This window comes from Poromitra crassiceps (assembly GCF_964638095.1).
Source record: "Poromitra crassiceps genome assembly, chromosome: 12".
NCBI classification, from domain to species: Eukaryota; Metazoa; Chordata; class Actinopteri; order Beryciformes; family Melamphaidae; genus Poromitra; species Poromitra crassiceps.
The window spans coordinates 29,723,633-29,737,894 of NC_139632.1; the positions used below are offsets into that span (position 1 = coordinate 29,723,633).

Genomic DNA, 14,262 nt, shown 5'->3' on the forward strand with positions numbered 1-14,262 from the left:
TAGCTTACAATTGGAGACACTTGTCTTGAAGGCTAAAAGGGAACGTGGGAAGTCAGAAAGTAACGGCAGTAGAGCAAAGACTGTTTATTGTTGTTATTTTCATAGGATTTGATGACAGTAAATGCATTAAACCAGCTTTATCTTTGAACAGTGCAAATGAGTGGCTTCCAAATTGAGTCTTGGCAATAAGGGTGCCTACAACTGATACAGCTTAAATATATGATGTTGTCTTCTGGTATTGTTTTTGTGGTACTGTATTATCTTTGTGATTTGTGACATCACTTGAGGGGAAAGCAAGCAAATGTCGGTCTTTCTCTTGATTTGCAGTAACTGTATACAGGAGTCCTGTGCCAACTTACAGGAATGCATTCATCGAAAGGAGAAAGGTGACCTTGACTCCTATTTCCCACAGTAGACAGCCTATAAAAGTGACATATCTGACCTTTTCACAAATACATTAAATCCTTCATCACACAATGGCTGTGAGGAGCTGTGAGGAGCAGACGAGCTGAAGTTTGCTCTGAGGCAGCTCATTAACTCCGGGGCCTCCTGCTGACGTCAACAGCTTACCGCTCAGTCTGAGTGGAGTGAATAATGACACTGATACGTATGTTTGCAAATCAATTTGTATTTAGTTCAGTCAGTTATTTATGGGTGATCCTGACAACGCTAAGCAGGCTTAATGATATGTTTGAAAATCATTTTCTAAAATGATGAAAGGATCACTCAGAAATCAATGACTGAACCAAACATAAATATTTAAGTTCAGTCAGTGATTTATGATTGATCAACTTTAAGCAGGCATTCCCCCCAAAGGTCAATATTACCAGTGACGTTTCACTGTAACTGTAACAATGCACTATTTCTCTAAACTCCGTCAAACGAGAGCATGCACACGTGCGTGCCGTGCATGCGTGCGCACACACACACACACACACACACACACACACACACACACACACACACACACACACACACACACACACACACAAAAGCACTGTGACAAACCTGTTGGTTTGAGTTACATCATGGCTTTGCTTTAGGGCAGGGGTTCCCAAACTTAAGAATGCAGGGCCCACTTTGAAATGTGAAAATCTTCCGGATGCCCACCCAATCCTTTAATCACAACTCTGATCAACACATGAGACTAAAGGCCTTTACAGAACAAGCACAACGAATAAACAGCTTGATATTGCAAGGCAAAGTTGGACCCACCTGTCAATCACCAAAACAGGTGGAGGTGTGTAGCTACATGTCGGAAGCGAAACTCTGAAAAATCTGCCTTGGTTCGAAAAAATAAAAGCTGCATTATTGCTCAGTGCAATTTCGCCATTGATATGACTGGATATGGGTTCTAAAAATATTATTTAACACACAACAAATGTCCCCAGTGTGTAAAGGCCTTAAGTCCGCTAAGTTAGGGAGCACAGCAGGAGTGTTGGCAGGTATTTTTCACTTCCCACCCAATTCACCCATTTTGTGTCTGAAAGTCAGGAAGTAACACAGGTGCAAGCAGAACATTAATGAGGGTTTCCAACTTCCAATCCATTTGTTGATACCCCTCCCCTCTCCACCCAGTCTTCCCAGACCCATCTGATTTTTCAGTCTGGAGTCATCAGTTTCAGAAGGAGAGACATCACCATCACCACCAGTTTGAGACAGAATCTCATCAAATGGGGTCTGGTGTTGTCTGCACACACACAGTGTGAATAGAGGAGATGCCTTCCCCTGCAGTTATCTACCCGGTATTTGTGATTCAAAATCACTGAAGTGAAAGTTCTGTCATAAAACGATATTGTAATATTGCAATTGTAATATCATAAAACTGATATTGTAATATCATAAAACTGATAACTGACATGTTGCCAATGCCTATGCTCTGGGTTGCTGTACCCTGATTGCTTTGATCTACAAAGGAAACAATAAAAAAAATATGATTATAAAAAAATAAATAATAATAAAACTATATTGGTGTATTATCCTGTCGGTATAATCGGATCCTGGAGCTTTCCTAGTGGGTATACCTGCGTATCACGTCGTAGACTACACCACTGCCTTAGTTTTTGTTAATAAATTATTGTTTTAACTTTTAATTTGGTGTATGACTTCCCTCATTCCTTGAGCCAGGTTGTAACATTAGGGGATGTCATACACCAAAAATTGAAAACAATAGCCTATATTTGGTTTTAGTGCCATTCCAATGAGCCATAAGCAGCCTGGGACCCTAAATGGAATGGAACCATCATTAATGTTATTAGTTAGACATGATTTTGCTTTGTTACCCTGCTGATTGACATATCAAAATGGCTGTTGTGAAAAGGGTCTATTATCATAAAGTATCAGTCATTAAGCTGTGTGTGTGTCTGTGTGTGTGAGAGAGAGAGAGAGAGCGAGAGCGAGAGAGAGCGAGCGAGAGAGACAGTCAGAGTGAGTGAGTGAGTGAGTGAGTGCGTGCATGCGTGTGGTGCGCGCCCCTGTTTCGACGTTGCCGTGCCTTTAAAAGCGCTGAGAGCTCATTTGGCAGCAGAGTACAGATTGATCAGGTCAGAGCGGAGCAGGCGCTGCACGTTACAGGCAGGAGAACGCCACGGCTTTAACGCTCGCTTCTCCTAATAGCTGTCAGACACATCTCACCTGCCTGGTAGAGACATCTCACCTGCCTTTTAGAGACATTTCACCTGCCTGCTGGCTGGAAAAGGACTTAATATCTTCATACACAGCTGAAGGGACATACACCAAGTGCTCCGCTCCTCTGAGATCAACAATCAGCGCGACTTTGGGGTTATTGTCTCGGAACCATCACACTTCAGTCTAAAGCTTAGGAGAACATGTAAGTGGCGTTTTTCTACATTGCCTATTCTTTGTGAAATAATTATTTTTTGCAGACCTTATCTGACTATATTTGATCCGAATGCGTTCTGGATATGCGCAATTACGCACCGCACCGCAAAAAAGTTGATTGTCGTTAGTTATTTTTCTTAAAACGGAGAGAGAACGTTTCGCCGGTTTCAAATGCAGTTTCACGTTTTGACAATTAACGTCACCTCGCCCTACATGAAAATGTGTGAAAGAAGCTGATGCATATTTATTGCAGTGGTGAATTTCTTAAATCAATGTTAAAATACAGTGAAACTGCTTTGGAAACAAGTCCTAAACATGGTCTCATCCCCATTCTTTGACACAATTTTTTAAAATTTGTTTAAAGGTAAGATTTAGAGTCTGGATATGAAACTAAAAGACTTGTTAAGATAGTTTTGCAGTCCTCCAGTCAAAGCAAGGGGCCATACAATGGGAGTGTCTGTGGGGTCGTGACTGTGCGAGCCCCAGCATGACATGATGAAAACGTGACAATTTGAAGTGCAGGGGCAACTTTGCTTTCCCAGCAGCCTACATTCCACATATTGTTCCAGAAGTGACACTGGTTCACTAAAGAGACAAGTAGGCTCAGTGTTGCAACTCAGTCTGTCTTTGGGTTGTGGACTGTTGGCCAGGACAAAAGAAGACATTTGATTTGAGGATGTTATCTTGGGCTTTGGGGGAAAAGTGATCGACATTTTTAACCATTTTGTGATGTTTTATAGATCAAACGACTAATCGATTAGTCAACAAAATAATCGACCAGATTATTCAATAATGGAAATAATTGGTAGTTGCAGCTCTAACACACACATTCTTCCACTGCAATTTTTTTAATATATATTGGCTAAGTGCTGTGGAGGAAACATGGATTCAGGCAATACATTCAGTGATTATCTAATCTTATCTGCATATATTTTATGGTGCCTATTGCATAGGATGACAGTAGAGAAACATCATCATGATTTCATATGATGACGTCTGTCCTTATTTGGTATTTTCCTGTCTATACATGCAACAGTAAATATCCCCCTGTGGGCTGTGGGTAATAGAAACATGTGGTTGAAAGTATAGAGGCCCTACATTTCACATCAAGTCATTGCAAGCATCAAACCATGAGCTTGAAGCTTCCCTGTCAGAGTTTGAGCTCTGGAAACCCACACATCCAACACAATGAATGTAGAATATGTTTTGTGTCTCACTGATATATACATTTAGAATTTAAATAGTCTTTGTCTCTAACAAAAAAACGGATCAATGAGCTACTTCTCAGCGACTGAACCCAAAGAGGATACTGGAGCACACGATTCACTGGAAAAGGTTTACTAGGTGCAAGATGACTGTTTTTTGTTATATACTGTCCTGTTCTCTGAGAGGGGCTGAAGGCAAGAGACTCCTACATTAGTCTTTGTCTCTGACATACTACACTGGCTCAAATCCGTCCAACATGGTAGACTACTACAACTCTTTGCACTATTCAATTCTGCTAATGTCCATTCAAAGTATTTGAAAGTTGGCCAGTTTGATCACTTGGGCACATGACGCACCTGTCAGAGATGCAAACTAGTCACCTTTAGGTGACGGTCACCCTTTTGATCCCAAAATAGGGCACTTAAGTGAATGACTGGGTGTTGTTGTTTTTCGTCTGCCGTGATATGTCACCTTTTTCACTCTCTACGAGTTTGCATCCCTGACCGATTCTGTGATCTGTGTATTCAAGCAGGATGAACAACAGGGATCGCTGGAAGGTGTACAAGCGGGTGAGCGTCATGTTCTTCCTGGCTGCGGTGGGACTCACTGTCGTCCAGAGAGGGAACATCAGCGTCGGGACTCCTTTCCAGATCGAGAGGCGGACCCGCATGGATGCCTCCGGGGGAGCGCAGGCGGCCGGCCTGAAAAAGGCCTCCTCCTCGGGGACCGGTGCCTTCTGGAAGGTCAACAACCCCCAGCCGGTGCCCGAGGCCCAGACCGCCACCGAGGAGCCCAGCAGCACTGCGGACCACAGCCCCAGGACCTGGGATGTAACCTTCTCCAACTGTAGTGTCAACCTGAACATCTCGGGCCAGGAGTGGTTCACTAGCCTGGAAGAGAATTTCAAGCATTACCTGCTTTATCGGCACTGCCGTTACTTTCCCATTCTCCTCAACCACCCGGAGAAGTGCAGCGGGGAACCATATCTGCTGATGGTTATAAAGTCAGTGGCCACCCAGCACGACCGCCGCGAGGTCATCCGAAAGACCTGGGGCAAAGAGCAGGTCATGAACGGCAAGAAGGTGAGGACGGTCTTCCTCCTTGGCAAGCCGTCCAATGAGGCAGAGAGGGCGAACCACCAGAAGCTACTGGAGTACGAGGACTACATCTATGGGGATATTCTCCAGTGGGACTTCATGGATACCTTCTACAACCTCACGCTCAAGGAGACTCACTTTCTCAAGTGGTTCAACACATACTGCCCCAACGTGCGCTACATCTTCAAGGGGGACGACGACGTGTTTGTCAGCGTGAACAACATCTTTGAGTATCTGCAAAGCACCAAACACTTTAAGAACCTCTTTGTGGGGGATGTGATTTTCAAGGCTAAGCCCATTCGTAAAAAGGAAAACAAATACTACATCCCGCAGGTGATGTACAATAAGACGCACTACCCGCCATATGCAGGCGGAGGGGGTTTCCTGATGGATGGGCCCCTGGCGAGGAGGCTCCACTGGGCCTCGGACAGCCTGGATCTCTACCCCATCGACGATGTCTTTTTGGGCATGTGCCTAGAGGTGCTGCAGGTCACCCCTATCAAACACAATGCCTTTAAGACGTTTGGCTTGGTGAAAAATAAGAACAGCAAGTTGAACAGAGAACCCTGTTTCTTTAAGAGCATGATTGTGGTGCACAAGCTGCTCCCATCGGACCTCACGAAGATGTGGAACCTGGTGAACAGTGAGCTGGTCTGCTCGCAGAAAGTGGAGATCTTATAGCCTGAGGACATCAAGGTGACGGACAGCATCAGCTGAGCCTCGGTGGCCACTAATTGGAAGTGTATGCATTAGGGAGGGAGGCAAAAGTTAACTTACCGGTTAACTCGGACTCAAAATTCTCCTTTTGTGGAGGACCAGGATAATATTTGAATTTTTTTATTTATGTACTGTGATGCCGATTTCGTGGAGTGGCATCTACCACCGTCAGATTAAATTATATAGATTTTTTTTAAAGGTTGCTTAAAATTATTTATATCTCTAGCATTTTTTGAAGGACTCATTTTCAGCAGGTAAATTCAGAGACAACGACCCAAGGTTGAGATACTACTGCATCGGTCAGCTGCTCCACAATAACAGGCTTTAGACTTTATACTGAGCGTTACACATAACCTCCACTTGGACTAGACTGCATGCTCCACTGCTTCATGGCTTAAGACAATATAGGAAGAAACAACTGTGTCTCTCTACCTCAGTAAAGTGGTCCAAAAGTCTCATTTCATAGCTGGTTACTTTATTAAACGGAGCCAAACACCATTGTCTGGTAGGCATGTGTATGTCCCCAAAGTAAGATTTAGATATTTTTAGTTTTATTGTAGTGGTCCTTGCACTTCTGTTATTGTCTGGAATGTAACTGACTTGATTTGGACTTCTACTATTGGCATGCTACTACTGGAAACTAAAAAGAAAAAAAATAAGTCTAAACTTGGTTAATGTATGTTGTTCATGGATTTGATTGTGCTGATATACTTGACATTGAATTTGGTAGAGGGTTTACAATGAAACTGTGAAACAAATAAAACTACTGCTGGTACGTGTATATGATATATTAATTTAATAGCCCCCCCAATAAAAGGGGGGCAAAAGAGGGGGTCTATTTAATTTTATGAAGGGGATGATGTTATTGAGGGAATGTTCAATGATTAAAGCTGAACGTTGTGGGTTTTATGGGTGGTGATTATGTGTGGATGGTGTAAATAAATGTAAAAATCAATATGTATATAAATTCTCATTTGTAAATAAACATTTAAAATCACTTTTGGTCCTTTACGGTTTTCTTTTAAAAACATGCCCTAAATATATTTGCAGCACTTCAGCCTTATCAGCAGCAAACATCAATGTGAATATCACAATCAGGTCACCAAACAATAGAGGCCATGATACGATGGAAACATTAACGTGTGGTGGGTGTCAGTTACTCACCATACAGTCAGAAAGCACTTTAGGAGGGATATATATCTTCAGACAACAACAAATGAACTGGTGTAATTATGAACAATACATTTAGTATTATCAATGCTCAGCCGACTATGTATTTCTGTTTTCACTACAGCAGAGTTTGCCCGTGAAAAGATATTAAAAACATTGTCTTCCTATAGTACTTAAATGTAAAATGCTGCTGTAGGCCTATTGTAACTTTTACTGTACATTCAATACTGATTAAAAAAAACAGCCAAACTGGACATCAATTGAAAAAGAAACTCATAAGAAATATGGCCCAACCGGAATTCCCAATATATATTTGATACTGGGCAGGGGAAACTATTTTCTCTGCATGTTCTGCTTTGTTTTGTTTTTCCAAAAGGTTTGTACATGGCCATGATTGGTGTGTGATTTCACATTGTTTATGTTAGGTGTCCCAGGCAGATATTGTGTATCTTTTTAGCGAGTAGCTACTGCCGCCCGTCAGTGATACTGCCGCTTGACAGTGAAGATATTGTCTTGTGCTTTAAATTGGCCCAAAAAACAAACAGGACATTACAAAAGAAATACATTCCTGTTATTGTTCACAATCTCTTGCCGTACAAAGACAAGAAAGCCATAGAGAAACTGGAGCTTGGCTGTATACAGTTTCATGGGGGGACATCGACATAAAGGGCGTTATCTGTGAGAAAAGACACAAGCCATCTAAGTCGATAGCGCTGGGGAACTGCAGGTTTATCTCTTTTCTACTGTCCTACTTCCTACCAAGAAAGTAGTGAGCAGAATGATTTGTTTTATATCACATGTATCTATATCTATATAGGAGAAAGTAGCTTGGTACTGCCAGAGAACATACCTTCTGTTCAGATGATTAAGTCAGTACTGATGCCCAGCATCCAAACAAAAGTGAACACAGCAATTGTGTACTCAAGAGGATCGCATATTAGCAGCTAGAAGCCCACCCAATCCAATTTCAATTGTTGTGGTATCTCAGGGGGCCATAAAAGGTACTGAAAACATGAGGGCATGTAAGTTTGTTGTGGAACTGAATCCTTCAGCTAAAACGCATACATGATCCAGCTTCAAAGAAACACCTGTGTAGTGTACATGTGACCGGTCACTCAGCAAGGTGGAGTCACACGTTATGGGCCAACCGCACTTTCAAAGGGACAAAGGAGGCAATTAAGGTGGCAGTGACCTGGTTGCATAACGTCCTTTGAGAATAAAAAAAGACAAAAAGCTCCCCTTAGTACCATCAAGCTGCTCATAAATCTTAACAACTTCACACATACGAAGAGGCAGCGGGAGACAAGTGTTTGAATTTTTGCAGATTGCAGCTTAAAGGGGCGCTTCACTGAAAAAAAAATGTTGATTTATTTCGCACATATCAGAAAACTGTCAACAATTTTGCAGAGATTCATTTAGTTTGACAGTTATTGAGAGTTAATTTGGCTTAAGTTGATGCCAGTGATGCCATCGGAAGACTTGTAATTAATACAACCCAATGATGCAGTGCCTTCCAATGACATCACAGGCATCGACTTAACTCAAATCAACAAATCAACTCTCAATAACTGTCAAACTAAATGAATGTTTGCATCTTGTGCAAAATGAATCAGCGTTGCTTTTTGGTGAAGTGCCCCTTTAACAAGAAATAGTAGCCTAATAACAAATTGACTTTGGAAGGAAGATGATTGGTTTTGCTTTGGTGGGTGCTGTGTGACTGCATTAACACTTTGGTGGCTCCTGTGTGACTGCTTTAGGATGTGCTGGGTGCTGCGGTAGGAAGTCATAATCTTCCTAATGGTTCGTTGAAGTGCTGAAGTGTGTGTAGAGACACAGAGAGCGGTGAAAGGCCATAAAAGCCATGGTTGGCACCTAACTGAGTCATCCACCTCCTCACAGCTCTATGGATAGACAATGTATGCAAGTAGAGGGGAACGCAAAACCCACAGGAGGAGGATGTGAAAGTGAAGGACAGTTAGGTTGATGGTTAGGCTGTGAGACACAATTTCCTTTGCAATTTTCCTTGCATTCTGGATAATAACCAAATATTTGTGCTTTTGAATTGGACAGATCTTCAAAAACATCTGCCAGTGACTGGGAAAACTGACAAACTTATCAACCACCCAGCCAAAATGTACTGGTGTTAATTATCCCACTCCAATGAAGATATTTGACTCTACTCTACTCCTCTTTATGCGGGGAGCGTCGCGTGTGTATACAGGGCCTATGGTAAAGCATCAGCTTGCTTCAGGCACTGATCTCACACTGAGACAAGTGTTGTCTCAGTGTGAGATCAGTGCCTGAAGCAGGCTGACGCTTTACCTTTGGATATAAATCTGTACTTCAAGAGCACCTCACATTCCTGGAGCCGACCAGTGAGCACTCGGTAATTGTCTTTAGGTTGAAGATATTTGACTGTATGCAGGTGGCCCGGGCATCTCTTTCCAACCTGGCTGCCGACTCGGAGCCGCATGTTTACTGATACTAATTGGGGAAGCTTTTGATGTCAGCACGGTCAGTGGGCCGGCTGGAAAGGGGCTGCAAGCTTTAGCACTAACCCTCTATTTACTTGAAAGGCCCCTGGAGCACTGACTGTCATTGGGACAGCTCAACACGGGAATGTTGTTCCTTGGGTTCAAATTAAAAAGAGCATTCCTGATGCCACGGCCTGCATTGTAGCCGTTATATCACTTCAGGCATCATGGAATATCTCCCTGACAAAACTAAGCCAAAAGGGGGGAAATTGTTTGGATAAACCTCAATGTTTCCCTCCCTGCTCAGGGATTGGCTTCAGGAGAAATCAGGAAAAACAGGACTCTGCTGGAAATGGAGATCATTCATTATGAATGAATGGGAGGTTTGTGTCCAAAAATATCGAAAATCCCCCCCCCCCCAAACAAAATCCTTAAATTTCACAACCCTGCTGCAGTTATTAGATGTGCCAAGTGTGGAAGTAACAAGTTGCCCTTGTTACTGCAACTGAGTGTGTAGGCCTACCTGTACTCTTTGCATTCAATAATATTAGTTTTATGTATATTTTTACTCAGGTTTTGTACATTTTAAATTGCATCCGTTACAGTAGAAATTAGGCTCTCTATAAGCTTTGCATCAGAAACTGCCCATGAGTGAAGGAAACAAGGTAAAGGAAGTCGCTGTCCTTTTACCATACATCATAGAGAGCCAAAGTCGGCCCCACTTCCTGCTTCAGCATACGAACCAGCATCTGAAAAAATATGAATGGTGGTGAACGGCGAGATAATTTTTTTTTTTGATCTCGTTTGAATTGTGCTATGAGTTACACATATGATGTTTGTCAATTTAAAAGATAACTTTGCAAGTCAAAAGTTGCAGTGTGTCATAAAACCATTGCACTAGAAGTTATAGGCTAAATCAGAAAGACTACACACAATCAGTCACATAAGTGACATTTCTCCTGCCAGGCCATGTTGGTGTTGGTGTGATGTATATCATGCAAGAGAGAGGTAGTTGATTGAGTGGTTTCATACAAAACAAAATAAAATGTTACATTTCAATTTTACCGCAAACTGCGACTTTCTTGACATGCAGTTATCTTTTAAATTGACAAAATTTACATGTGTGGACAGGATAAAAAAAAAGTATTGTCTCTTGCCGTTCACCACCATTCATGTTTTTTTATTATATTTTAAATAAGCTACTTCTTATATTTTCTCAAATAGATTTTTCCACCAGTATCTTATTTAAATTTAAGCAAAATGTCAGCAAAGTAACAGTAGGCTACATGTGTTCATGTATGATATTGTGGTTCTCTCTCCACCCCTGTAGATAACCCAGACAATGTAATTATTTGGACACACAGACTTCCCCTTGACAAACACGCAAGCTATACAGTCGGCCTATTGATAGTATTCTGTTACATCACCACATGGCCATTTTGGTAGGAAAACAACAGGTGATTGTGGTCAATTAACAGGTGATTACAATCAAGTAATACTTACAGCCAATGAGCTGTGTGTATTATAACGCCATATTGGTAGGAAAAAGGCTTGTGACATCATCGGAATACTATGAATAAACCACGCCTCAGCACCGGCCATAGATAAAGACTGGGATCTGACTTTCACTCCTTAACATCATTTGTGGTGACATGCTGTCATAAATTGCATTGTATTGTTATTTGAGTTGATCTGACTCTGATCCCAGGGTTGTTTGAGAAAGTGAGTGTTCTGCACCAAATAAATACTTTTTAAGATGATCCGTGTGCTCCAGTCAGTGCTCTCCTATTTGATGCTGCTGTGTTCCTGATATGAGCAGCAGGTCCTCATCTCCTTAACTGGTTTAGCACGTGACCTCTCTCTCAAGCTTGTTTGAGAAAGTGTTTAACGGAGACCTTTGTGTACAGTTCTCCACACCCACACACAGCTTTTAGCTTTTAACCACACACTCATTTCACATAGCCTATACTGTATGTGTCTATGAACTGCCTGCTAATCCTCATTTTTGTAAGTCTGATGATGGCACAGCGTGCTGAGGACAACATGTCACAACGTTATAAAAAAATATGGGAACATATAGTAGACCCAGTAAAACAGGAGTAACAGATACCATTAATGATGGTTCCATTCCATTTAGGTGTTCCAGTGCCAAGGCCCTCATTCATATTATAGGCACTTTACCACCTCAAAACGGTTGCTGTGAAAAGGGCCTCTAGAGCGAGCAAGCAACTTTTCCCTTTCTTTTTAATCGGTAACCTTTTTCAGCAAGTCTGCACCTCGACAAAGTTCTTGGGTGTAGCTACATCACCAGCACCTGCGTTTACTTGGCACTGGCTATCATATCTGAATCATTACTAGCAATATGCTCTCCAAACAACCAAATGGTCAAAGTACAATCTTCTTCAGCTCTAATAAATACAGTAAAATAAATAATGGCACAAGAGAACAAGAAATGAAGAAGCTTGAATGGATGGTTGCACTGTAAATACAGTAATGTTATTATGGAGGGGAGACAATAAGATAAACACAAAGGGGATTTGATGAAGCTGGAGAAAACCTGTTTATTCAGGTTGGACCCATATGAAACCTCTTTTCTACAAAAAATCCATTTACATCTGTATCAATAGACATACATGTATTTACATACGGGCCAGAGGCAGTACAGACCGTTTTACAAGGCTTAATTAGGCTTGTTCAGATTTCAGTTCAAACATGAGCATTGGACCCCAGTCTGCATTATAGCCGAGGACATGTTTGCACTATTTGCTTATTGGTATAACAGCAACAATGCAGGGGTTAAAGCTGGAGTGTGCAACTTTTGTAGTGCAGAGCCTTTGCAACAGACGTTCCTTTATCTATCTATATCTATCTATCTATCTATCTATCTCTATCTATCTATATCTATAAAAGGGAGCTAGGGCTATGTCTGTCTGTCTGTCCCACTGATGACATCATCAGTGATGTCATAAATCAACTCACACACACAAACACGCAAGAGACAGACGTGCGCACACAAAGTCCCAGTGATGATGTCATCAGTGATGTCATAAATTGTGACATCATCAGTGATGTCATAAGAGTCCCACTGATGATGTCATGAGTGATGTCATAAGAACAAAATCAACTCCCAGGGGCAGACACTGAAAGAAGTGGGAGTCTGGCTTCAGACCCCTGTCTTCAGCCATGGACAGCTGTATGTTGCCAGCTCCAGGACAGGTGATCCAGCATCCCTTAAGTATGCCATCAAGGAGCAGCCAGGGCGAGGCCGCGAAGCGGCCGAGCCGCATAATGTGAGCTGCAGGGTCAGCTCGGTGAGCTGCAGGGCGGGCGAGGCTGCGCAGCGGGCGTGCCTAGGAATCGAGCGTGAGATGCCTAGTATGTAAAAGGTATTGTACATACTCCAGCTTTAAAGATTGTTCAATATGGATGGTATGAAACGATCCCTTGCTCACCTGTGACACTGACAAAGCCTTGAGTAGATAAAAAGAAAATCACTCTACCTTTTCTCATTGGCTATTCTTTTTTCTACCTGACACTTCTCTATTACACACTGGTATGCCTTAAGTTTACCATTGTATTCTATATTTAGTAATTCTATATGTAATTGCTACTAAGTACAAAAGCTGTTTGACATGTTCCCTACAAAGATAAGCTTTTAGCTTTTTCTCCTCTGGTCTTATCTTTTTGTGTGGGCCCTCCTCATGATACAAAATCATTGTATGAATGTGAATAGTGGCACATTTATCATCAGGGCACTCCTTATCAGTCACCTGTCATATCATACTGATCTAGGAATTGAATTTCTGAAATAGAAAAAGCAAAAAAGGGGTGAACAATCCAAGGTAAATAATAATAAAGTCTGGGAGACCAATGAAGACAACAAATGGGCCAACATTCATCACTTTCTATCATATCTTGAAAGTGCCACGTGTAGCATTTTAACATCAAACAAGTTCAAGTTTATTTCTGCAGCCCTTCATTACAAACATGCCTCAAAGGATTTTACAGAGAAACAGATGATCTAAATCAATTATTCTCAAAGTAGTGTCCGGGGAGCCCCAGGGGTCCTTGAGGGGGTTCCAGGGGGTCCCCAGCAAAAAGGGTAATCATTTATTTTCACAATGACAGCATGTATGACTATTTTGTTCATGGGTGTCATACACATTCTGTGATAAAACATCTAAAAGTGTGATGACTGATGACCCTCCCACTCTCCTGGCCCTGTCTTGCAGGAGCCTGGGGTTGGGGTCATTAGGCTGAGTGGGTGCAGCTGGGCCCGGTGCACCCAATCAGAAGACCTTCAGACTAAGGGCCGTTTTCACAGCAGCCATTTTGTGTCTAAAGGGCAGGGTAAACACAGGTGCAAGCAAAACATGAATGAGGATTTCCAACTTCCAATCCGTTTAGGTGTTCCAGTGCTGGGGCCCTCATTTATGTTTTTGTTGCACCTGTGTTTACCGTGCCTTTTAGACACAGAATGGCTGTTGTGAAAAAGGCTTATTTAGTCCCCTTCCCTGCTCACCGATGCACCTTTTGTTCTGTCTGTTTGAATGTAGTTTGTTATCTACAGTAGTTATTTTCCCTTAGTTTTTTATTGTTTTAACTTTTACTTTGGTGTATACATAAGGAAGGAAAACAAAGCAAAATAAACACAATAGCAAGAACTAACAAGTAACAACATCCCCTTTGTGACAGACAGTAGCAGGGTTGATGGGAAGAGAACTGTGATCTTAATTTCAAGAAACACTGGCATGAAC

General features: G+C 42.0%; 1 protein-coding gene across 2 annotated transcripts; it reads left to right on the top strand.

Annotated features, from left to right (window-relative positions):
• Positions 1-2,540: 2,540 nt before the first annotated feature.
• Positions 2,541-6,811, top strand: b3gnt7 (UDP-GlcNAc:betaGal beta-1,3-N-acetylglucosaminyltransferase 7). Of its 2 annotated transcripts, none has more exons than XM_083647516.1 (2): positions 2,541-2,830; positions 4,577-6,811. In XM_083647516.1, exon 2 carries the CDS (start codon positions 4,581-4,583, stop codon positions 5,823-5,825), a length of 1,245 nt encoding a protein of 414 aa, XP_083503642.1. In that variant the 5' UTR covers positions 2,541-2,830; positions 4,577-4,580; the 3' UTR covers positions 5,826-6,811. The 2 variants fall into 2 exon arrangements, with proteins under 2 accessions (XP_083503642.1, XP_083503641.1); XM_083647515.1 differs by having other exon boundaries at positions 4,580-6,811.
• The last annotated feature ends 7,451 nt before the right edge of the window (positions 6,812-14,262 follow it).